General features: G+C 38.8%; 1 protein-coding gene across 4 annotated transcripts in view; it reads left to right on the top strand.

Annotated features, from left to right (window-relative positions):
* Positions 1 to 23,719, top strand: part of ALOX5 (arachidonate 5-lipoxygenase) — a 200,435-nt gene extending 176,716 nt beyond the window's left edge. For 3 of the 4 annotated variants that reach the window (XM_070940865.1, XM_070940863.1, XM_070940864.1), the window contains exons 13-14: positions 21,970 to 22,140; positions 22,996 to 23,719. In XM_070940865.1, coding sequence (XP_070796966.1) covers positions 21,970 to 22,140; positions 22,996 to 23,175 — 351 coding nt within the window. In that variant the 3' untranslated portion in view covers positions 23,176 to 23,719. The remainder of the gene's footprint in view (positions 1 to 21,969; positions 22,141 to 22,995) is intronic. The other variant, XM_070940866.1, reaches the window with a different exon arrangement.
* Positions 23,720 to 26,364: the final 2,645 nt, after the last annotated feature.

Here is a 26,364-nt window from a genome sequence, read left to right as displayed (position 1 = left end):
CCTTTATCAGTTTATTAATTTCCTGTTCCATTTTATTCTTTCCGGGTTGATATTATTCCAGTTTTGAGTCGCATTAAGGTCCTTCTTTTTTAATCATCAAAGTCTATCCTCATATAGGCAAAACATATCATCCTTGGTTCTCGCCAGTTATCATTTTTTCTCGCTTCTTCAAAGGTTTTCTCAAAACAGACAATTCCTTGTCATGCTCTTTTTTCTCCTACAGATGTCTCTCTATATCCACCGTTCCACTCAGCTAATTAATGGTAATAAAATCACCATTTTATTTGTAATCCACATCCGTTTTTATTGAGTCAAAAAAGAGAAAAAGCCAGTTTTTCAATTCTTCTTTCACCTTTATATACAACCAATCAGTTTGTAATCCAATTCAAATTAAATCCAAGTTCCAAATTTACATTTCCATTTATCAATCACTTTTAATTCTTTAGTCGGTTTCTTCTATGGCGCGCTTGTCATTCCCACTTTCTCTCTCCATCCGCCATCTCCCCCCGTCGCTATTTAGCCGCTATTTCCATGCCAGGGAAATTTTAATAGTTTAAACTATTTAGAATTTTCTTTTTATTGTCTATGGGTTGGCCAATCACTCACCCAACACCAATATTCTGTCCAAATCTTCCCTCCTGCACATCGCTTGCTCCAGAGGCTCCAGCTTCATGGTAATTCACCCTGATCGCTGCCCCCCGTCACTGGCTTGGAGAGTTTCTCGGGCTATCCAAAGGACTTCCCTGTCTCTCTTTAGATACTGAGCTGCCTCTCCATCTTCACTGTCCCTACAGGACAGTTTCGGTCCGAAGACCCCCCCCGGTGTCAGTTTGTCTGGCTGGATTTCGCCAAGCTCGTCAGAGCCCAGCATTTTCCCAGCCAGTCACGCCGTGCCACTTCCGGATTCTCTCTCTCTTATGTGTTTGGAAATAAAGGAAATGATTATTAATTTGCATGGAAAATTGAAATTTGAAGATGTAGAGACTGAGCTAGAATGCACTGAAGATGAAAAGGAAATGACTAAATAATTGGAAATAAAGGACAAAATAAAAGATTTTATGATTTTAAAATATAAAATAAGTATACTGGGATTAACAATGAAAAGACACAAAAAAGGAAAGAGAAAGGAGAAACAATGGGAAATATAGGGCAGAATAGGAGAGTGTAGAATTCTAAAATAAAAAAGAAAGAAAGAAGAAGGAAAAAGAAAAGGAAAAGAAGGAAAAGAGGGTGGAAGAGAAGAAAAAATATAAAAAATATAAATGATTACACTGGGATTTACAGTGGAAATATAAGAAAGAGGGAAAAGGGATGGAAAACAATGGGAAATAAAGGGCAAAGATTTCATGATTTTAAAACATAAAATAAGTACATTGGGATTAACAATGAAAAGATATGAAAAAGGAAAGGAAAAGCAGAAACAATGGGAAATATAGGGCAGAAAAGGAGAAAGACAGAAAGAAATGAAAATATATTCAGAACTGTAAAATTTAATAGGTGAGTTTAATGTCAGAAAAAAAGATAAAACAGTAACATTAATTAAGTGATTTTTAAAATAAGGGTAGTATAGAGCTGTATGAAATAAAGGGAATAAGACTTATACTCTATTTTAAGTTTTAAATATGCTCTACTGAAAAGAGAATGCAATAAATGTCATATGCTTAATAATATTGGAGGTCTATAGAATGATAGGTTTTAATAATATGAATAAACTTGTTGGGTTGAAATGCAATAATTGGAATATTTCAAATTATATATCTGAAACAATCAAAAAGGGAAAAGAAGGCAAATTAAGAATATTTTAAGAACTAATTGGATTGGTAAAATGAGAAATGATTAAGATGCGCTTTATAAATATATATCTGAATAAGTGGAAATATATTGTTAAGATATTTTGAGAAATATATTCAATAATTGAAATTGAATGTAAAACTGAATGAAATTGAAATGATAAAAATGATTTAAATGTTATCCTTGCAAGAAGTAAAGTAGAAAAAATAAATTGGTAAAAGTAAAAAGACAAAGGATTAGAAGATTGTTTGAGTAAAGATTTGAAGGAAAAAAGGGAACAAGATGAAATATACTATTAATAATTAAAAGGAAAAGGGATCAAGGCTGCCTGGACTGCACAGTGGAAAATATTACATTGAAAATGAATACAGCAATAGAGAGAGATGAAGGAGGAGAAGAGAGGTGGAAGGGAAGAAGAAGGAGAGAGAGGAATGGAAGAGTATATAATAATAATTATTTTTTTTATTGCAAAAGTTTTACAATTACATTTTCACCCCTTTCCCCCCCCCCCTCAACCCACCCCAAACTTCCCAGCCTCCCTAACCCACCCTAACCCTACCCTCCCCCCGGACTTCCGCACAGTGTAATATCAGGTAAAAAAAAAAAACAACCCTCCTTTGTATAAAACTTATATAAAACTTGAACCCCTCCCTCCCCCTTATAAATTTTCATCTTCATTACATTAAAATATTTCTATCTTAATATAACATTTTCAAATAAAAGCTATTTGATACTTCCTAGTTTGATATTTGTTCTGAACATAATCTATCCACTTTTTCCATTCCCATTCATAAGTCTCTTGTGAACAATCTTTTAAATATGCTGAAATCTTCGCCATCTCTGCAAAACTGGCCATCTTCAAAGTCCATTCCTCGATCGTGGGCAAAGCTTCATTTTTCTAGTATTTACCTATCAACAATCTTGCTGCTGTTATCATATACAATATCAATTTTGTTTCACCCAATGTAAAACCCTTAACTATACCCAATAAAAACAATTGTGGAGAAAATTGAATTTTTTTCTTTAAAACATTCTGCATGACCCACCAAATTTTTATCCAAAAAGCCTTAACTTTCCTACAGGTCCACCAAACATGGTAATATGTAGCATCTAAACAATCACATCTCCAACATTTTGGCTGAACATTAGGGTACATACACGACAACTTTTTGGGGTCTAAATGCCATCTGTAAAACATTTTATAGAAATTTTCCCTCAAATTCTGCGACTGTGTAAATTTAACATTCTGAACCCAAACTTTTTCCCATGTTTCCAACATCACTGGTTCCTCAAAATTTTGTGCCCACTTAATCATACAATCTTTAACCAGTTCAGTTTCTGAATCCCTTTCTAACAAAACATTATAAAGCCTTTTAATATGCATTGGACCTTTCTCTTTAATGTGTCTAACCAATTCTTTCTCATGCAACATAATACCAGTTCTTTGGTCCTCTTTCCATCTCAATTGTAGTTGATTATATTGTAACCAAGTTAAATTAATCCCTTCATCCAACAGTATCTGTAGTGTCTTCAACTGCCATCTGCCCGCATCTGTAAAAAGAACCTCTTTATATAAAAACCCCCCGAGTGACATTATATTTGTATTCCACATAATATGACCAAGATCCAGCCATAGCGGTATTTTATAATCCCATTTGTATCGGTGCTTCTTCCAAACTCTCATCAAAGAGTCTCTAAGTATATGGCTTTTAAATGCTTTATCCACTTTGTTGTCATAAAACAAGTAAGCATGCCATCCAAATTCAAGATCAAAACTTTCTATATTCATTATTCCAGTCTTTTTCCTTCCAAACCAATCACTTGCTAGAGACAAAGCTGCTGCTTCATAATATAGCTGTAGGTTTGGAAGTTTAAGGCCTCCCCTTTCTGGAACATCTTGCATAATTTTCAATTTCACCCTCGGTTTTTTCTCGTTCCAGACAAACTTATTCACTCCAGTTTGCCACACTTTTAGTTGTTTATCACTTTTAAGCACTGGAATCATTTGAAACAAAAAAAGAAATCTTGGCAAAATGTTTATCTTAACTGCTGCTATTCTTCCAAGTAAAGACAGCTGCAGTTTTTTCCAAGTCTCCATATCTTTCTGCACCTCTCGCCACAACACCTCATAGTTGTTTTGAAACAATTTCATATTTGATTCTGCAACCTGAACTCCTAGATATTTTACCTTTGGTACAATCTCAAAACCTGCCCTCCTTTCAAGCTCGTGTTTACGATCTTGTGTCATATTTTTAACTATCATCTTAGTTTTTTTCTGGTTCAGTCTAAAACCTGAAACTTTACCATAATCTTGTATAATGTCCTTCATCTGGATTAATGATTCCATTGGCTGTGTTAGGGTAACAACCAGATCATCTGCAAATGCCTTTATTCTGTAATCCTCTTGCCTTATTGTTATACCTTTCAAGATATTAGAGTCCCGTATTGTGTTTAACAAGACTTCTAGTGTTAAAATAAACAACAGTGGGGACAACGGACATCCCTGTCTTGTTCCTTTTTCAATTCTGTTGTCAAACTTCCATTAATAATAATCTGTGCCTTTTGCTCTTGGTAAATTGCTGAAACTGCCTGTATAAATTGATCCCCAAAATCCATTTTTTTTAAAGTCTTTAGTAGAAAGTTCCAGTCCACTCTATCAAAGGCCTTCTCTGCATCCAAGAAGACCAGCACTGCAGGGATCTGTTTATTCTTCTCAAGATATTCCAATAAGTCTATTACTTGCCTTACATTGTCCTTCATGTATCTACCCTCGATAAATCCCGCTTGGTCATCATGAATCACCTTTTGGATTACTGGCATCAACCTGTTGGCTAGTACTTTTGCATAGATTTTATAATCAGTATTCAGAAGAGATATTGGTCTATAATTCTCCGGTTTTTTAGGACCTGTTTGCTCTTTTGGTATCAAAGAAATATAAGCTGTTGTCCATGATGGGGCTTTTTACCCCCTTGTTGAACATTACAAAATAAATCTCTAAGTTGTTCCACCATCTCTACTTGCAAAGTTTTATAATACACTGCAGTCAAACCATCCGTTCCAGGAGCTTTAGCTGTTTTTAATTGTTTAATTGCTGCTATTATCTCCTCCTCTGTTATAGGATAATTCATTCTTTCCTTTTGTTGGTCAGTAATTTTTGTAACTCTTTTATTATCTAAGTATTTTTCTATAAGTCCATTCTGCACATCATCTTTAGCATATACTTTAGTATAATAGTCCACAAAAGCTTCTTTAATTAATTTTTGTTGAAAGATTTCTTTTCCTCCAATATCAATACTATCAATAGTCCGTACACTCTGCTTTTTCCTTAATGTATAGGCCAACCATCTGCCCGGCTTATTGGCATTACAAAATGTATTATGCTTCGCATATTGTAAATTTGTTGCAACTTGTTCCGCCATAAGCATTTGAAATTGGTCTTTCAAAAGTTTTATAACACCACGTATTCTGTCATCTGTTGGATTTTTAATAAGTAGCTGTTCTTTGTTCTTTATTTCTACTTCCAATTCAGATCTTTTCTTTTGTCGAATCAGTCTATGTTTAGAGTTCATATAAATGAGCACCCCTCTCATATAAGCTTTACTCGCATCCCACACAATTTCAATTGGGGTACCTTTATTCAAGTTTATTTCAAAAAATTCTTTCAAGTGCTTTTTAAGTTCTATTATATTTTTTTCATATCTGAACAAGTTTTCATTTAGTCTCCAAGAGCGTCGCTCAGTCTTGCCCATCTCGATTTCTATCCATACTGGGCTATGGTCGGTCAAAGTTCTTGGGAAAATCTTTGTTCTTTTTGTCTTAATAAGTAAATCATCTGACAACAAAATAAAGTCAATCCTAGAGAAGGATCTATGTCTGTCGAAAAAAAAAGTATAGTCCAATTCTTTTGGATTATGTATTCTCCAAATATCTTTTAATTCTAAGTCTTCTTTCATGTCAAAAAAAGTCTGTGGTAGTCTGATCCTGGATTTCACCAAACTCTTTTTGTCTAATTTTGAATCAATTACTCCATTCCAATCTCCCATAATTAAAATAGATCTATAGTCCCATTGCAATATTGTAGTATGTAACATTTTATAAAAATGATCCTGTTGTTGGTTGGGAGCATAAATTCCAATCAAAAGAATTTGGCCATTTACTGTATGCAATTCAATTGCTATAAACCTACCATCTTCATCTACTTCTATAATTTTAGCTGTTAATCTTTTGTTTACATAAATAACCACACCATTCTTTTTTTGCGAAGTTGAAGATATAAAATGTGTTCCTAATTTAGAGTTTATCAAGTATTTTTGATCTTGAATTGTGATATGAGTTTCTTGTAAACAAATTATATCATTATTAAATTGTCTCAAGTATGCAAATACCTTCTTCCTTTTCTGTACCGAGTTCAACCCATTCACATTCCAAGATAAACACTTAAACGTCATCTTTATCTTTCTGAAGCAACGAGCAGAATAACCGAATATCTTCCTGGATCTTCGGTCTTGCTCCCCCCATGACTTCAGTCTCTTGTGTAGTGCTCTTAACTCCCTTTTTATATTGTCTTTCCTGTTGTTGCTTTTCTTTAAGTTGCTTGGATTTTGCACGAGTTATACGCTGATCCTTGACTTCAACCATCCGAACCAGGTCTAAGATTGGAGAAGATTCTAACAGGGGCTCCTCCAAGAATCCTCCTACAGCACCCTGCGTTTCCTCTAACTCCACCTGCTTAAACTGTTCTTGCAATTCTTGTTGAGGTTGCTTCTTATCACTCTCCTTAATCTCCAGCACTGTAGATGTACATGGAGATGGTGTTCTTTCTTTAAAAATAGTATTATAAAAATGCTCCGCCTTCTCCACAGTATTCAAACGATGTCTTTCTCCCTTGTACTTCAAAATTATGCCAATTGGGGCATCCCACCGGAATGGTATCTCTTGTTTTTTCAATTCGTTTACTAGAAAGCCAAAATCTTTTCTGGCTTTCAGCATTTTAGGTGGTAGCTCTTTATAAACTCCAATTTGTGCGCCCCCCACTTGCACAGAAGTAAGAAAGGATTTTTGCAGGATGTCATTTCTTATTGCTCTATCTGTAAAATATATCACCACATCTCTAGGCAATTGTCTTTGTCTGGCCACCCAGGAATTCACTCTATAAATTTTGTCTATTTTGTAAAAAACCACATCAGGATTAATTTTTAATATCACTGCCAAAGCCTCAGCACAAGTCTGTCTCAAATCCTGTCGGTCATCCTCTCTGATTCCTCGAAGCCTTATAGCAAATTCCATTGCCCTGAATTGCATCATAACAATTTCGTTTTCAACTCTCTGCATTTTATCATCAACATCAGAAATTTTATAATCATTGTCCTTCATCTTAACATTGACTTCTGATTTAAATTCTTCCACTTTAGAGTCCACTTTAATAATAAATTCTGCAAGGCCAGATGCCACATCTGATATTTTTTTAGTCACCTTGCCATAATCCTGCTGCACCATATCTTTAATTTCATTAATTTCCTGCATAATTTCCTGTTGAGATTTTTGAAGTTTATCATCTATTTCCTGTTGAGATTTTTGAAATTTATCATCCAGAGCCTGGGATATAAATTCTTTTAAATTTTCAAAGTCAAAATCTTTGTCTTTTTTCTGAGTTTGTTGAACAGAAGGAGGCTGTGATTCATGTTTGTGTGTGGGGGATCCCCCCCCCTGCTGCCTTTCTTTCCTGCTTCTTTGAAGCCATCCTGCCACGTAGGTTAGTTTTTCTAAAGAGGGAAATCCTCTTTCCTTTTCCACCTCCACAAAAGCTTCTAAAAAAATCCCCCAGGTTTAGGCAGATAAAAGCTGGACTAAACAAACTCAGATTTTAAAGAAGAAATTTTTTCCTCTTCTCCTATTCCTCTGTATTACAGGCAGAGTAACTTTGTAACAACTCAAAGTAACTTCTCAGAATCACTTTCACTAGCTCGTTAGCTCAGCTGCTGGGTGCCATGTTTTTTCAAATCAGTTTCACACGATCGTACTTTCTCTTAATTTAAAAAGTTACCAAAGCGTCAATACTTGCAATTTTCAAGTTTGGGGGTTCAAGTTGATACTTCCGCTGATAGTTAAGGTTGGTTCCATTCAAATAGGACGTTTGCAGCAGCCAGCTTGTTCTGCAAAGAGCAGAGTCGTCCCACGCTGTCCGGAGTCTGGCAAGTTGAAAGGGAACCGCGCCTGTTTCCTCCCCAGCAGCGATTCTCTGGGGGCTCACAGGGGCTCAACCGGTGCCTTGCCTTCTCTCCTCCAGCAATCCTTCAGATTTTTGGAGTTTCCAAGCCGCTTCTAGGTATCGAAGCAGCTCTACAGACAGCGGGGCTGGCGGTCCTTAAAGGGAGACCATCCTCGCTGGCGGCGAACAAACCGGAAGTCTGTCCAGTCTCTTCTTAAAAGCCTCCAGTGATTGAGCACCCACAATTGAAGGCAAGCCATTCCATTGTTCTCATTGTTAGGAAATTTTTGTCCTTAGTTCTAGGTTGCTTCTCTTCTTGATTAGTTTCAATCTATTGCTTCTTGTCTTGCCTTTGTGTGGTTTGAAAAATATGTTGATCCCATCTTCTTTGTGGCAGGCCCTCAAATGTTCGAACACTGCTATCATGTCATCCCTAGTCCTTTTCAATAGACAGTGATAGCTAACCTTTTTGCTATCATGTGCCAAAAGTGGGGGGAGCACGGGAAACGTGCCAGAGGTGGGTTTCAGCAGGTTTTGACCAGTTCTGGAGAACCGGTAGTGGAAATTTTGAGTAGTTTGGAGAACTGGTAATAAAAATTCTGACTGGCCCCACCCCCATCTATTCTCTGCCTCCTAAGTCCCAGCTGATCGGGAGGAAATGGGGATTTTGCAGTATCCTTCCCCTGCTGTTCCCACTAAGCCACACCCACAGAACCGGTTGTAAAAAAATTTGAAACCCACCACTGGAAAGCGCACATACGTGCCCACACCCCATAATTCAATGCACCCTGACCCCTCATGCATGCACGTCTGACCTACCCGTGCTCCCCCTTTTGGCACGTGATGGTGGGTAGGCCACCGATGGTAGGCCACTGATGGTAGGCCATTTTTTGCCCTCCCCAAGCGCCAGAGGCTTTCTTTGAGCCTGGGGGGGGCGAAAACAGCCTTCCCCTCTGCCACCAGAGATCCTCCGGAGGCCGGAAATGACCCGTTTCCCGACTTCCGGTGGGCCCAGAAGGCCCAAAAATCAGCTGGCTGCTCGCGTGCCCACAGATATAGCTCCATGTGCCTTTATCAGTTTATTAATTTCCTGTTCCATTTTATTCTTTCCGGGTTGATATTATTCCAGTTTTGAGTCGCATTAAGGTCCTTCTTTTTCAATCATCAAAGTCTATCCTCATATAGGCAAAACATATCATCCTTGGTTCTCGCCAGTTATCATTTTTTCTCGCTTCTTCAAAGGTTTTCTCAAAACAGACAATTCCTTGTCATGCTCTTCTTTCTCCTACAGATGTCTCTCTATATCCACCGTTCCACTCAGCTAATTAATGGTAATAAAATCACCATTTTATTTGTAATCCACATCCGTTTTTACTGAGTCAAAAAAGAGAAAAAGCCAGCTTTTCAATTCTTCTTTCACCTTTATATACAACCAATCAGTTTGTAATCCAATCCAAATTAAATCCAAGTTCCAAATTTACATTTCCATTTATCAATCACTTTTAATTCTTTAGTCGGTTTCTTCTATGGCGCGCTTGTCATTCCCACTTTCTCTCTCCATCCGCCATTTCCCCCCGTCGCTATTTAGCCGCTATTTCCATGCCAGGGAAATTTTAATAGTTTAAACTATTTAGAATTTTCTTTTTATTGTCTATGGGTTGGCCAATCACTCACCCAACACCAACACTCTGTCCAAATCTTCCCTCCTGCACATCGCTTGCTCCAGAGGCTCCAGCTTCATGATAATTCACCCTGATCGCTGCCCCCCGTCACTGGCTTGGAGAGTTTCTCGGGCTATCCAAAGGACTTGCCTGTCTCTCTTTAGATACTGAGCTGCCTCTCCATCTTCACTGTCCCTACAGGACAGTTTCGGTCCGAAGACCCCCCCCCCCCCGGTGTCAGTTTGTCTGGCTGGATTTCGCCAAGCTTGTCAGAGCCCAGCATTTTCCCAGCCAGTCACGCCGTGCCGCTTCCGGATTCTCTCTCTCTTATGTGTTTGGAAATGAAGGAAATGATTATTAATTTGCATGGAAAATTGAAATTTGAAGATGTAGAGACTGAGCTAGAATGCACTGAAGATGAAAAGGAAATGACTAAATAATTGGAAATAAAGGACAAAATAAAAGATTTTATGATTTTAAAATATAAAATAAGTATACTGGGATTAACAATGAAAAGACACAAAAAAGGAAAGAGAAAGGAGAAACAATGGGAAATATAGGGCAGAATAGGAGAGTGTAGAATTCTAAAATAAAAAAGAAAGAAAGAAGAAGGAAAAAGAAAAGGAAAAGAAGGAAAAGAGGGTGGAAGAGAAGAAAAAATATAAAAAATATAAATGATTACACTGGGATTTACAGTGGAAATATAAGAAAGAGGGAAAAGGGATGGAAAACAATGGGAAATAAAGGGCAAAGATTTCATGATTTTAAAACATAAAATAAGTACATTGGGATTAACAATGAAAAGATATGAAAAAGGAAAGGAAAAGCAGAAACAATGGGAAATATAGGGCAGAAAAGGAGAAAGACAGAAAGAAATGAAAATATATTCAGAACTGTAAAATTTAATAGGTGAGTTTAATGTCAGAAAAAAAGATAAAACAGTAACATTAATTAAGTGATTTTTAAAATAAGGGTAGTATAGAGCTGTATGAAATAAAGGGAATAAGACTTATACTCTATATTTTAAGTTTTAAATATGCTCTACTGAAAAGAGAATGCAATAAATGTCATATGCTTAATAATATTGGAGGTCTATAGAATGATAGGTTTTAATAATATGAATAAACTTGTTGGGTTGAAATGCAATAATTGGAATATTTCAAATTATATATCTGAAACAATCAAAAAGGGAAAAGAAGGCAAATTAAGAATATTTTAAGAACTAATTGGATTGGTAAAATGAGAAATGATTAATAAATATATATCTAATAAGTGGAAATATATTGTTAAGATATTTTGAGAAATATATTCAATAATTGAAATTGAATGTAAAACTGAATGAAATTGAAATGATAAAAATGATTTAAATGTTATCCTTGCAAGAAGTAAAGTAGAAAAAATAAATTGGTAAAAGTAAAAAGACAAAGGATTAGAAGATTGTTTGAGTAAAGATTTGAAGGAAAAAAGGGAACAAGATGAAATATACTATTAATAATTAAAAGGAAAAGGGATCAAGGCTGCCTGGACTCCACAGTGGAAAATATTAAATTGAAAATGAATACAGCAATAGAGAGAGATGAAGGAGGAGAAGAGAGGTGGAAGGGAAGAAGAAGGAGAGAGAGGAATGGAAGAGTAGGGAGGAAGGAAGGAAAGGGAAATTAGAGTAGGAGAGAAGGTAAGACAGGGGGAAGAGAGGAGGAGAAGGAGAAGGGAAGGGGAAGTAGAGAAGAGAAGAAGAGGATCGGGAAAGAAAGTAGGAAGGGATAGGGAAGAGGGAGAGAGATTGCTGTACAATAAAAAAGATGAAGTGGAAGAAAGGCAATGTCGAACAAACAGATATAAATATATTAAGATAAAGAATGTTTTAAGAGTAAAAGAGAATAAATATGAATAAGCAGTAAAGTTAGAATTTAGGGATAAATGAAGATGGTGTTTATGTATGCAAGTATAGAAATATTGAGATATGTTTAAAAAAGAAAAGAAAAGAAAAAAGGGGGAAGACGATTTTGGCAAAAATTGTAATTGAGTAAAATGTATTTGAATTTGATTAATTGTATAAGATAAGAAACGGTCAACAACTGTTCAAAAAAAAAGATGGTGAATGTAAATCAAGTAAATCAAAATGTAAATTTATATGTGCGGCATATAAATCAAATTAAAAAAATGTGGGAGAGGAGAAAAAAACAATAAAATTTGTTTTTTTAAAAAAGATATAGCTCCATGTGCCACCTGTGGCACACATGCCAAAGGTTCGCCATCGCAGGACTAGACATATCAATTCTTCATATGTTTTAGCCTCCAGCCCTCTAATCATCTTTGTGGATCTTTTCTGCACTCTTTCCAGAGTCTCAACTTTTTTAAAAAAATATTGTGGTGACCAAAACTGGATGCAGCATTCCAAGAGTGGTCTTACCAAGGCCTTATAAATGTCAGTAATACTTCAGTGATGAAATCTGAACTGGTTTGCTACCGGTTTGCTGGCCACACATGCGCTATTTAAAAAGCTACCGGTCGAACCAGTAGTTAAAAAAAGCTATGATCCAACAATCATATGTGTCACACGGTTTAGCTTTGCTAGAAAGCAGGATTTCCTGCTTTCTAGCAAAGCTAAACTGCGCGCCACAGCTGACCCCCCCCCCCTCGCTGTTCTACTTACTTTCCCAAGCCTCCTTTTGGTCTATACTGCGCAGTAGTTTTTATTGCTACTGGTTTGCCTGAACCAGAGTTAACCGGTAGCATTTCACCCCTGCTTCACATGTTCTTGATTTCATCCCTCTTGCTACTGCAGCCTAGGATTGCATTGGCTTTTTTGACTGCTGTCACAGACTGCTGGTTCATATTTAAGTGATTATCCACTGGGACTTCAAGATCCCTCTCATAGTTACTGCTATTGAGCCAGATTTCACTTAATCTGTACCTGTACATTGTTTTTTCTTGCCAGTGTAAAACCTTACTTTTCTCTACATTGAATTTCATTTTGTTAGATAGGTCCAATGTTCTGGACTGTTGGCTATTCCTGCCAGTTTAGTGTCATCTCTTCTGACCTAGGCTTCCTGAGTCATTAAAACACACGAGTAGTCCCAAAAACCTCTTTTATTGCAAGAGCTATGAATTCTGTTCATTCACAGATGAGTCCCATCTGTGGACTCGGAAGAAGTTCTTCGGGATAATCACCCACCTTTATCTCCCTTGACACATTAGCAAAGACCTAATTGGCAAAGCCACACCGAGTCCAGAATCAAACAGAGCTTCAGGCTTTAAGCTAAACTGAATGAACAAACATTGCTTCCTGCAAAGGCTCATGTGCCTTTGCTCCTCTTTTAAGTCTTTAAGACTCCCAACCCTACTCCTGAGTTGTCCTTTTTGTTTTAGCTGTTCTTGCCTTCTGGCAGCTCTGTGCATGTGCGCACTGGGAACAAGCTCCCCCTCTTCCTCCCCCTCTTCCTCTGCCTCACTGAGGTCCGACTCTGGAGGCTCCGGAGGCAGCACGTACCTCCCAGATGGCCCTTTCTTTGCCTCCAATGCAGAGCATGATCATGAAAAATGTCTTCAGATAACTTTGGCTCCTTCAGCCAAGAAACAGAGATGAGCATCGCACCCTAGGTTAGACATGACTAGACAGAGAAAGCTTTACATTTTAAAATTTTAAAGTACTGCCCTAGGAAGATACTGAAAAAAGTAATCCAAAAACAGATCTGTGAATATCTGTTAAAAACAGCTTATGCCAAAGTCAAAGAAAATATTAAGTTTCTTTCAACATATAAATAATAAGAAAAAAGTTAAGGAAACAGTCAGTCCACTAAAGAGAGATGATGGCAAGGAAGTAACAGGAAGTAGAGAGAAAACGGTGCTGCTTAGCTCATTCTTTGCATCTGTTTTTACGCAAAAAGAAATAATACCCCAACCTACCAAAAGCATAACTTTAAAAGACAGACTAGAAATAAAAATCAAAATAAGCAAGAAAATGATAAGAGAACACTTGTCTGATCTTGATGAATATAAATCACCAGGATCTGATGGATTACATCCCAGCGTTTTGAAGGAGCCAGCAGATATTATCTCAGAACCACTGTATCATATCTTTAAAAAATCTTGGAGAACCGGGAAACTACCAGAGGATTGGAAAAGAGCTGATGTGGCTCCCATCTTCAAAAAAAAAAAAAAGGGGGGGGGAACAGACCCAGGAAACTACAGACCAATCAGCCTAACATCAATACCTAGGAAGATACGGGGTGGGGGACCACAGATGTTCTGTCCCCGTCGCACGCACACACACAAACAGACAGCCAGGAGTTAATGAATCAAACAGTCAGGAATTCCTTTAAGATTACAGCTTTGGTAGCGTCCCATGAACTGCCTGCCAAGAGATTTTACTCACTAAGGGAGGTTTTTTCTCCTCAGTCCGATGTACCAAATTAATTCCACAAAGCAAAGAATTGTCAAAGTCCAGTCCGAAGAAATCCAAAAAGAGCTTCTAATAGGGTTCTAGAAACACAATATGACTTCCGAGCTTTTCAATTTGTCCGTCACAAGGCCTGAATAGCCAACACACCCTCTTTTATCCCTTGTGGGGTGTGGTCCAGTGACTCTGGACCACATCCCACACCCACCCACACCTCTTTCTCTGCTGCGCGTGCTTATCCTTCCGATGCTGTCTGGGATCCAGCCAAAACTCATCCCCTTCGCTCTCTATCTGCGGCTGCTCCGAAGTGCCTTGCTCCTGGCATATCTCTTGGCCTTCGGAGGAAACCTGAGGCATTGCCAGAGAGGAGGGTCCTGGAGAGGGAGGCCTTGCCAAATCCTCTCCTTCACCTTCTGAGTCCTCTCCCTCTGTTAGGACAGGCTCAGGGGTTGGAGTCACAACAACAGATCTGTGAACATCTAGAAAACAAATAAATTTATAACTAATAGCCAGCATGGGTTTGTTAAAGACAGATCATGCCAAACCAATCTTATTTCATTCTTCAACAAAGTGACTAAATTAGTACACCAGCGAAATGCTGTGGACATAGTATATTTAGACTTCAGCAAGGCATTTGACAAAGAAGACCACAATCTACTTCTTGGTAAGCTAGAAAAATGTGGGATAGACAGTATCACCAACAGGTGGATTTGTATGTGGCTGACAAACTGTACTCAATGAGTAGTCCTTAATGGTACTAAATCTACATGGAGGAAAATAAGTAGTGGGGTACCACAAGGTTCCGTCTTAGGCCCAGTACTCTTCAATATTTTCATAAATGATTTAGATGAGGAAATAGAAGGGGAACTCATCAAATTTGCAGACAACACTAACCTGGCAGAAATAGCATCTCATAAATCAAACTCAGAATCCAAAAAGAACTTAACAAACTTGAACAATGGGTCCTAGTCAACAAAATGAAATTTAATGTGGAGAAAGTTTTACACCTGGGCAGGAAAAACCAAGTGTCAAAATTGAACTGTTTTGCTTCTTTCAAACCTAATGCTTTTCAACTTGCCACTGAACTGGGGGGAGGGAAATGGAATGTGGAGAATGCAGGCAGAGATTGTGAGAGCTTGGAGCCAGCAAGATCACCGCTTCAGGTGCTCAAGAAAGAGATGAACCTCTCAGGCTTGTGTCCATTCAATAACCAAAAAAGAAAACCCCCAACTCCATTGAGATTTACTGAGTTTGAAATGATAGCAGCGAAAGCAAGGCAAGATCTGATTCAAAATGTGTGAAAGTTATAGATTGAAAATTTCCCCAAATCCTCAGGGTTCAGCGCTGAGGGTCCAATCCAGTTTACTGCGACCGCTTCCCCACCGGTGGGTCTCCATGAGTGAGGAGTTACAATCTCTTCCGGCCTTCCTGGGGCAGCTCGCCTCCCTGCCAGCGGCTTCTCCTGGCTGCTCCAAGAGCAGCCACTGTTTCTTAGCAGTGGAGGACCGGAGGAGAATGCAGCTCCTCACTCACGGAGACCCACCGGTGGGGAAACAGTTGCAGTAAGAAGTAAGAGGCGTGCCAGCCAGAAAGCGGTCATGCTCCCTGGTGGGAGAGGGTTGCACCAACCTTTGTTAGTACGAACAGCCTGCCCACCTCACGCTCTGGGCAGCGTCCAGCCATGCCAGCCTCCAGTCCTACTGGGGCACCTCGCCTCCCTGCCAGTGGCTTTTCCTTCTCCTGAATGCTCCTCTGTCTCTTAGCTGGCATGAATGGCCTGCTGCTGCAGCCTTCCACTGCCCTCTCTGCCCCACCAGCTGCTCCTGGTGCTGCCGGGGAAACAGCAGCACGGGAACCGCTGTTGCCAGGGGTGAGGCGGTGGTGGCGGCAGGAGCAGAAGGCTGGGGCTTCCCTCCCTCCCCCAGAGGCCTGGGGCTATGCCAGAAGCCCGCTTGGGTGGGGAGACAGGGAAGCCCCAGCCTGCCCATCCTTGCCGCTGCCGCCCCCTCGCACCCGATCAATCTCCTTTTGGAAATTTGCTTTTCTTCCAACGCCAAGACTTGGATCCAGAGGACTGCAGACTGCCTCTGAGCACATGCACAGTGGAAGACTCCACTACCCTTCAGGGCTGAATGCGGAAAAAGTCACCCCAAGACAAGGGCTGAGTGATAGGAACAAGCTGTTGCCGGCTCCGGTCCTGGCGGCTTTCCCCCAAACAAGTGGGGCCCAATATTTTAACCAGTTCAACTTTGAGTTGAAATACATTCCAGGAAGGAAGAATTTCCTAGCTGATGCATTGTCCCTCATACCCCAATACAAAAGCACAAGTAATCATCAGGCAACAAGGAAAAAATGAAAGCCTCAGACCCCAGTGATCCATTGATACAGCAGGTGAAAAAAGAACTACAAATTGATGGTTCGGAGCCCACCAAAGGGAATTGACTCTGAGGGGGGAGATGGATTGGAAGGGGGACAAGCTGTATGTCCCTGACAGCCTACAAATACAGGTCTTACAGTGAAGCCACAACGCCAAACAGGCTGGCCGCTTTGGGTTCCTAAAGACTTTACACCTTGCTAAACGGCAATTTTGGTGGACAGGAATGAAAAAAGACATAGATAGCTATGTAAAGAGTTGTGCTGTGTGTGCAACTATGGAAAAACGGCCAGGAAAGAATCCAGGATTGCTGCGGCAAGTAGCAGAGCCAACCCAGCCTTGGGAGGAGATAGCAATGAACTTCATAGTCGAACTTCCAGACAGTGTTGGAAATACTGTGATATGGACTGTAATTGATCTGTTCTTCAAGCAAGCTCACTTCATAGCCTGCTTGAGCCTCCCATCAGCCCAGAGACTAGCCAAGATGTTTCTGCAGCAGATCTATCAAGTGCATGGAGTGCCAAAGCTCATCATCTCAGACAGACAGTTCTGGTGGGAATTCATAAAACTGATAGGGTCCTCCCAAGGGCTCAGTTCTGGATTTCATCCAAGCACAAATGGAGCTGTGGAATGTACTAATGCAATGGTGGAACAGTATCTACATTGCTGTGTCAACTATCAGCTATCAAACTGGGCAGAACTCATGCCATTTGCTGAGGTTGCATATAACAACGCAATGCATAGTAACACGGAGCTCAGCCCATTTAAGATAGCCATGGGTTGGAGTTTGTACCCATGCCAAAATATCCAAGGGAGCCTCCATCATCAGTGTCCCTAATGGAGTGGGTGGACTCTCTCCAGAATGTGTAGGGAAATGTAAGGAAGGCTCTAGCTAAAGCAACAGTCAGTCAGAAAAAAACAAGCAGATAAATGGTGAGCACCACAAGAAACATTTCACATAGGAGATAAAATGTATCTGTCTACAAAGTATCTAAAATTAAGATTATCATGTAAAAAGCTAGGTCTGAAATACATGGGCCCTTTCCCTATTGTGACAGTGATTCACAGTAGAAGTGAAATTGCCTCCAATACTGGGGAAAGTGCACCCAGTATTCCATTGTAGCTTACTCAAGCCAGCAGTGGGGTCTAGACTAAAACCAGTTGAGATAGAGGGTCGGGGACCAATAATAGTGAAAAGCATTATGAAGTTAAATGAATCTTAGATTCTAGACTTTACAAAGGGAAACTACAATACTTGGCGCAGTGGAAGGGTTATCCAATTTCGGAAGCAAGGTGGATTAAAGCACCCAATATTAAAGCAGATCGCTTAATAAAAAGGTTCTATGTGAAATACCCTCAGAAACCAGGACCCCCTTAGTGAAGTTTAAATGCTTATTAACATGTGTTTGCTATTTTCCAGGTACCTCCTATGTTTTAGTGGGGGCGCCTGTCAAGCTTCGAAATGTATTCAAATTGCTTTCATTTTCACTGCCTCGCAGCTTGCCAAAAGACCAGAGGGAAGGGAGAAGGGAAGAGATTGGAATGTGCATTCCAAACAATAACAAGAAATAGTCCCATGAGAATGAAGGACATTTCAACCGGTGTTCACCAGATCTTTCCATAACAACATTTGGACACCTAATTGGACAATGTGACCTAACTAATAATTGGAGGAGGGAGGATTTTAATTATACTGAATTGCCTGGGAATTCCCCAGAGTTGGTTTTCACTTTCATGCTGTGCCGAAATGATGTACCCAATAAAGCTTTGCATTAAGAGATTGGTTTGTCTCTTTGCTTGCTGGGTTGGGTTCATCAGTTGCTTGCCCCCCTCACAAAATCATCCCCTCTTTCCCCCCTCCCTCCGCTCTGGGCCACCAACCCAGAAGGGTTGGAGAACTCTGGAACTCTGGTATACTATAGCAATGTCATTCTTTTTTCCTATATGGATTCTAGGAGGTTTTGTGGATTTCTGTAGATGTGTAGTAATCTTTTACGAATGATGTAACTCCACCTCCTATTTCTTTTGAATAGTTTGTATCCTTGCACATTCCAGTCATGAGTTTCATCCCACCATGTTTCAGTAATGGCAGCTATATCATATTTCATATCTACCTTCATGTACTAGTACTTCAAGTTCACCCTGTTTGTTCCCTAAATTTTGAGCATTTAAATCCTTTGTGGGTCTTGGGTATCTTGTATTTTGGGGTACATTTGTTTTATCTCCTACTTTGTAAATTGGTTTTCCAACCTTTCCCTCCTCTTTAATTCATTTTCTTTTTTTCCTTCTTTCTCTTTACTCCCTACCTCCTTATATGATTGGTTATCTAGTGGTTTTTGCATGGAATTAGGTTCTAAATAGGTTTTGAAGATTGCCCCCTTCCCCTCAATTTTAGTTTAAAGCTGTTCTGATAGGAAAAGCCAGTCGTTTTCTGTATATATTCTTTCCAGTTCTTGTGAGGTTCACTCCATCCATTTGTCAGTAGCCCTTAATGTAGGTAATTCAGACCATGGTCTAGGAAACTGAAATTCTCTTGATGACACCAATTTTTAAGTCTATGATTCATTTCTAAAATCCTTTGCTCTCTCAGGGGTTTTGCCATAGCTTCGGTCTCTCCCTAGGTATTTGTGGATGAGGGCAATTATGAGTAATATTTTATTTGGGGAAATGAAGAGGAGGGAGTTTTATTCCTTCCCAGAGCAGGTTAGTGGGGTGGGGAGGGAATGGGGATTTTGCAGTATCCTTCCCCTGTCATGCCCACCAAGCCACACCCACAGAACCCACAGTAAAAAATTTTGTTTATACTTATTCCTGTTATCTCATATATGTTTGACAAACTAAATAAATAAATTAAATAAATAAATATAAATAAATAAAATATCTCAGCTCTTTAGCTGAGGTGTGCTAATTTGAGGCCCTAGTTTTTCTCCTGATTTGTACTTAACTTTCCCTTCCTCGTTATCTGATTTGTGTTTAGTTCTATTTGTTGCTCATTCTTCCCCACCAGTTTTAGTGTAAAGCACATCAGTTGAGCTGAACCAGATGTTTTTCAAATGTACTCTTGCCAGACTTCATGAGCTGCAATCCATCTCTGGTAATGTTACCAATGGTCTAGAAAGCCAAAATTTTCACAATGGCACCATCCTTTGAGCCAGAAATTTACTTTTAAAATCCTCTGTTCCCTCATTGGATTTTGACCTTCAGTTGAGGGAATAGAGGACATTCAACATCCAATGAGGGAACAGAGATAGAAGTAAATCACTGGCTGAAAAGATGGTGAATTTAGAATACATGGTGATTTAGAATACATGGAGACCCAGTGAATTGAAAATAAAAGCAAAACCTTACTGGTTACAATATTTGCTTCAGGATCCTAAAGTTCTTGCTTTGTTGATTCACAAGACTGGTAGCTATTGTTGATTTTCAAGTGTGTACTGTTGATGGGATTTGGAGAGGGCTCAAGCCCAACTTTTGTCTTATCTATGTCATGAAGGATTTTTCAAAGTTGCCTCCCATACTGCCTTGTGTTTACCTACCACAGCAGTGGGGCAACCCTAGAAATTGATTAAAGGGAGGTGTTCTGAGACCAGTTTCCTCAGAATCTGCGTTCTCAGTTTACTCTTCCCCCTTTACAGCTAGGATTGGAACTTTCTTTAAAGCTTTTGTTAATTGTTCCTATTGAAGCAGTTAGAGAAGCTGCTCTTTCTCCTTAATTTTCCTTTCATTTTCCTCTTCTGATCCATGCCTTCCTTGTTGATTTCTTTTCAATTGTTGCATCTGCTCCTTCAAGGTCCTACTAGAAGCCTCATCCCGTCTCTCCATGTTTTCTCCTAAATCTCTCAGCTTTTACCACATTTGCACACACTCATCTCTATTCTTCATTCTCTGCCCCGGTTGCTCCACAAATTCCTATTCCTATTGTCTCTTTCCCATCTTTCTTTTATTATTTGCACATCCCCCACATTCTTTACTTTCCTCCCCAACTTGTCTAACAACTTTCCTTGCTTCTTGCAAATCTGTTTCCAAAATGATTACTGGGTAAGTTACTCCACTCACCCAATCCAAGATTGCTCAGTGCACTGTAGACTACACTCCTTTTAAAGACCGATTGCTCCAAGAGCACTGCATGATGTCACCATAGTTTACCTCTCATCCCTTTTATTAGGAGGCTTTATTCCAGCTATGTACTGGTACTATAAATAGAAATGGCAGAATTTTAAAGGGACCTCTTTCTCCTGCCGATCCCCAATGGCTTTAAAACATAATGTATGCCATTCATTATGTTCTGTACCATGTTTTGGAGCTGGTCACCTGCATTGGGGGAATTAGGATTTTGTTGGTAAATGTGCCATTTAGTGCAGATTTCAGACAAATTGTGCTGGAAGTTGATGTAGCCAGCATGTCCTTTGAGAGGATGGGGCTCAAGGCCCCCAGATGTGTAACAATCTGTTTCAGCTCTCTCCCCTTAAAGAGGTATGAGTGACTATTTCCCATTGCTGGTTTTGGACATTTCTGTGCCATGTTTGTTCTCTGATTTCCATTACTGCAGAGAGATTTGTTAAATAAGCCACCTCTTTCTGAGCTGCTTTTCTCCACAGCACAGCGCTTTCCTAAAAAATGCCAGGTGGAAGTTTATAAGATCAGTTTTGTGGTTTTAATCAGATAAGAACCCTGCTGCCTGAAATTAACCACATTTTAATCAGATAAGAACTCTGTTGCCTGAAACTGAAGCCTTTTGTTGTACTAAATGCTGCCATTGTTCATCAGGATAGTACTAATTGTGAATAGTCGCTAAAAAATAACTTCCTATATAAAGTTTTCTACCCTTCTAGTGTAAAATACAATTCATGAAGAGGTAGATACAGGAATGCCTCACAATTGTTGCTGTGTAAACAGAAGTATTTTCCATTAACATAAAAATTCTTGACTATCTTTGTTTAAGGTCACTTAATTTTATAGACAAATAAAAGGCCCAGCCTCTCCCCCTTATTCAAGAAAGTAAAGACTCTTGAAACATAGAATTTCAAAAGGAACCTTTTATTGAAAAGGGGTGATAGCAAGGCAGATTCAAAGCAGGCTCTGGGGTCCCTCAGGGCATACAACTAGAATAAAAGAAATTAGAGACCCCTCCCAACAGTCCGATGTGGATCCAGCCAATCCGCAGGTGTGAAGATGTTATTGTACCGGCCGCTCTGAGAAAGAGATAAGAGAACTTTCTCAGGGCCATCTTCCAGCGATGCAGTCCACATGGCCCATCCCAAGAGATGAGAAACTGCTAGGCATCTACGGCACCAGGCAATGGTTATAAATCAGGTGAAAGGTTATACAAGAAGGTTATACAGGATATGGAATACATAGAAAGGAAAAAGCAGTAAATGTATCAAGTGTAACATCCCCCACTTCTGCAGAAGAAGGGCAGATCACGTATCTGACAACATGGCAGTTTGCAATATTATTGTTCTGTTATTTCTTAATTTAATTCCTTAATAATGCCTAATACTTTATCTTACTACCTGTTATCTTTGATTTTCAGTATGATTGGTGTTCCTGGATTCCAAATGCTCCTCCAACTATGCGCTGCCCACCACCTACAGAAAAGGGGAAAACCACCATTGAATATATCATCAAGAGTTTACCTGACAGGGGACGGTCTTGTTGGCATCTTGGTGCTGTTTGGGCTTTGAGTCAATTTCAGGAAAATGAAGTGAGGCTTGTCTCAATATTTAAATGCTTTTTTTTATTTATAACAAAAGTAAACTCCAAACACCACATTCTTCCTGGAAATCTGTTAAGTATGTTTATGTGTTTTAGTTAGACTAGAGGAAAGTATTGTGTACGTGGACAACAAGGAAAGTTAAATAAAATGCTAAAAATATTTGTAAATATTGGCTAGATGATACTACTGTTATATAGACTTAACAGTTGGCTGAATGCACACACCTAAAATAATTATTGTTAATTATTCTACTTCATCTTGGAAGGTAGTTTCTTTCCAAGTAACTTCACAACTTCACAGGCTTTTGCTCAACATTTTTATCAGTTTTTATCATTTATCATTTTAACATTTTTTTGCGCACGCAAAGCGCGTGCGTGAAGCAAACCGGTGGTAACACCGGTTGAAACCAACCACTGAATAGGATGGAATTTAATAAAAGTTAATATAAAGTTCTGCATCTGGATTGGAAAAACCTAACGTCCAAATATAGGATGGAGGAAAACCAAAAACAATAGGTCCACTATTCAGAAAATTAATTTGATTTGGAAATTGAATCAAATTATCTTTGAATTGAATCTCTAAATTAAAATTTGGCACAACACTATAGGACATATAAAAGGTTAAATGTACTAAAGTAATGACAATAAGAACTACAAGCTTATAATGACATTGAACTGGTAAGATAGCTTTTGTATTCTAGATTCAGTCACCTACATCAAAGGATCTAGCAACTAGTACTTGGTGAGCTGCAATGAAAATCTTTGCTATATTCTGATTATAATATTTGTAAAACCTTGTCTACTTTTTCCAATATGTTGCATGTTTTCGGTCTTCTCCATTCAGGTGTTTCTGGGAATATATCCAGATGAACACTTCACAGAGAAGCCAGTGAAAGAGGCCATGAGGAAATTCCGCAAGAATCTTGATAGAATTGCCAGTTACATTGCTGAACGTAACAGGAATAAAAAACTTCCCTATTATTATCTTTCCCCAGATCAAATTCCTAATAGTGTGGCTGTCTAATTTTTAAAAAATTAAGAATTAGTGTAGCTAGCCAAATGGAAAATTATCTGAAGCATAAAAAAATATATAACCATTTGTCCAAAATGGTATAGGATCTCCTGCTTGAGCAGTTGAGATCTCCAAAGTCTCTTCCAACTCTATTATGTTCCATAACAGCAGAAAAAAATTACTTGTTTTAGAAAGTACTTCTATAAAAACTTGCTACTATTCTACTATCTTTTAAAGTACCATAATGGCTAGATATTGCTGATTAGAAAAAATTGAAAATACTCTGATTTGTAAATGTTTTACAGAGCAAATATATGTGACTCTGACTTTCAAATGTTTTTAAACTACCCTGCAAGTATAACCAGCATAATCAGTGGGAAAGAAACCAGGAGCAGCAATATTTCAAGGACACAGTTCTCACTCTCTCACCAAGAATAATTTCTGTTTTTTTACTGCAAATGTGAAAAACATTAATGATATACATTAACATCAATAAAATGTATAAAATGCTTCTGTCATCAATAATGTATCTTTTTAAAGAAATTAAAGGGTACTGGTTTTTAATACAGCATACTTTTGCCACAAGTATTGTGAATCAAGAACTAATTTCTGAATTATCATTATCTGTAGGTGAATAGAATGGAATGGAACAGAACTTTATTGTCACGTTGAATGTACACTATAATGTACATAAATATTTATTTATTCTCTGTATTTTCTACATTCTACAGTTTATTTTTTACTGATATTACTGATTTCCTCTGTAGTAAATGCAGGGAAATTTGATTTCAAGAAATTCAGAAAAGGCAAAATCTGTTCATTAAAAAAGTCAGGATAAAAGTATATAGTCAGGCATGCCTCCTTTCAAAACCCAAGAAAGGAAAACCCCAACGCCATGTTTGTAGAGAAAAGATACTTTTACTGAGTTTGAAATAATAACATCGAAAGAAAAGCAAGATCTGAAACAAAAAGCGTGAAAGTTACATATTGAAAGTATCCCCAAATCCCTCCCCCAAGGACCCAGGGTAAATGTCCAATCCCTTCCAGTACATCTTCAGATGTTTTCGCCCATCTGATAATCTGGAACGGTTGACCCTGACTGGGTATAAACAAGTCCATACAGTTGTGCAGTAGAACATGGGAGCAAACTTCCCTTTTCGTTCACAAGGGGCATCTCTCTCCAGTTCACATCCCCCTCCCAAATGTAGTAGACGTGTTAGCCCTGGAGAAAAAAACAAAACAAAAGAAACCAGATAGAAACAACGTAACAACCCAATATAGAAGAGATTTTACAGTAAGAAGACTAAGGCTTATCAGGATATTTAGTGTGAAACAGTTGTAAAAGTTTTAGTGCTCTGACATTTCGCTCATTCACCCATTCAGGGATTGAAGCGCTGAACTGCTGACCTTTTGATCGACAAGCTCAGCATCTTAGCCCTTGAGCCACCCCATCCCTTTATAGTGAATATCAAAATGTAATTCAGCCAATAAGCTTCCCTTTTCAAATGTACATCGAAATGAAAAAGCTGTCATATGTTCCCCCAGTCCTGGAGAATTAGGAAAACCACTTTTTGTCAGGTTTCAGTCTTTCTCTGAGGAGTTAGTTCAAGACCTAATTTGTAAAGCTATGAGGCCCACTATAGTGTATACAGAATTAACTTCTTTTTCTTCTTTGTCAGACTTGCAGAAGAAACACATATTCATGTTCCCCACGGTCTGAAAAGTGCAAAAACATATTCAATTTTCAAATACGAGCTTTCCCTGAGGAGTTAGACTAGTGGTTCTCAACCTTCCTAATGCTGCAACCCTTTAATACAGTTCCTCATGTTGTAGTAACCCCCAACCAGGGGTGGGTTCTAAAATTTTTTACTACAGGTTCTGTGGGTGTGGCTTGGATGTCATGTGACTGGGCGGACGTGGCTAGCTGGTCATGTGACCAGATGGCCATGATTATGTGTATAGGGACTACTCAGAGGGCTGAAAAAAGTCATTTCTGATAGGTCCTCGCACTTTTGATTGGTCCTCACACTTATGACCATCCTCACATAATGCCTGTGCAGCATTCTTAACAACCATGTCACTCATTTCACAATTGCTTCTCTTCACCATGGTGACAAGATAGGGAGAAAAACGTAAAATGTGAGGACAGTCGTAAGTTCAAGGACTGGTCAAAAGTACGAGCACCAGTCAAAAATAACTTTTTCAGCCCTCTGAGTAGTCCATATGCACAAAAGGACTACCCAGAGGGCTGAAAAAAGTGATTTCTGACAGGTCCTCGCAAATTAAAGATTTCTGAGACCAATGGACCCAACTTAAATTTCAGTAGTCACCAATCCCAGTCTTAAACTGAGTTTAGAATCAGTGGGAATCACTGGTAACAATGAACTAACTAGCTACCGATACTGAGTCCAGTCCTGCCTTTCTTTTCCTTCTGTCCAAGTTTTGCAAGTACTTTTTCCAGGTATATGTTTTATTCCAAAGTATACAAACCATTATTGTTAGGGAAAAAATGGGTCTTCCAAGCAATTTTAAAAGACACTGTCAGAATGGCTCTGCTCTCAGCCCCCCTTGTGGCTCCTTGAAAAGCATCCCCCCATATGTAAATGAAAAGAATAAGCTTAAAAATCCTAGCCTTTTAAAATTGAAAATATGGAGAATTGGGAGGATGAATTTGAGACACTAAGGGAGATGTTTCAAAAAGTAAGGAGGCATTTAAGGGAAATAAAAACAGAGAATTGGTTAGCTTGCAAAAAAAAGAAAGAGAAAAGAAAGAGAAGCAAGAGAAACGAGATAATATTGAAAAGGAAATAATTGAAAAAAAAGATAAAGATGATTACACTGGGTTCAATAGAAAAAACGGAATAAGATGAAATATACTGCTAATAATTAAAAAGATGAGGGGAAATTTTGAGAAATATACTTGATAAATGAAAGGAAGACCGGGGTTGCCTGGACTCCATAGTGGAAAATATAAAATTGAAAATGAATACAGCAATAGAGAGGGATGAAGGAAGGAGAAGAGAGATGGAAGAGGGAAGGAAGAGACGGGAGGAAGGAAGGGAAGGGAAATTAGAGTAAGAGGGAGGGTAAGAGAGGGAGGAAGAGAGGAGAAGGAGAAAGGAAGAGGGAGGAGAAGAAGAGGGGGGGGAAGAGAAAGTATGAAGGAAAGAAAAGAGAGAGGTGGTAGGTTTGAGGAGAAAG

This window comes from Pituophis catenifer, unplaced genomic scaffold (assembly GCF_029215685.1).
Source record: "Pituophis catenifer annectens isolate HBS135680 unplaced genomic scaffold, rPitCat1.0.hap2 SCAF_3, whole genome shotgun sequence".
Lineage (NCBI taxonomy): Eukaryota > Metazoa > Chordata > Lepidosauria > Squamata > Colubridae > Pituophis > Pituophis catenifer.
This window is presented reverse-complemented; position numbering and strand designations above follow the sequence as displayed.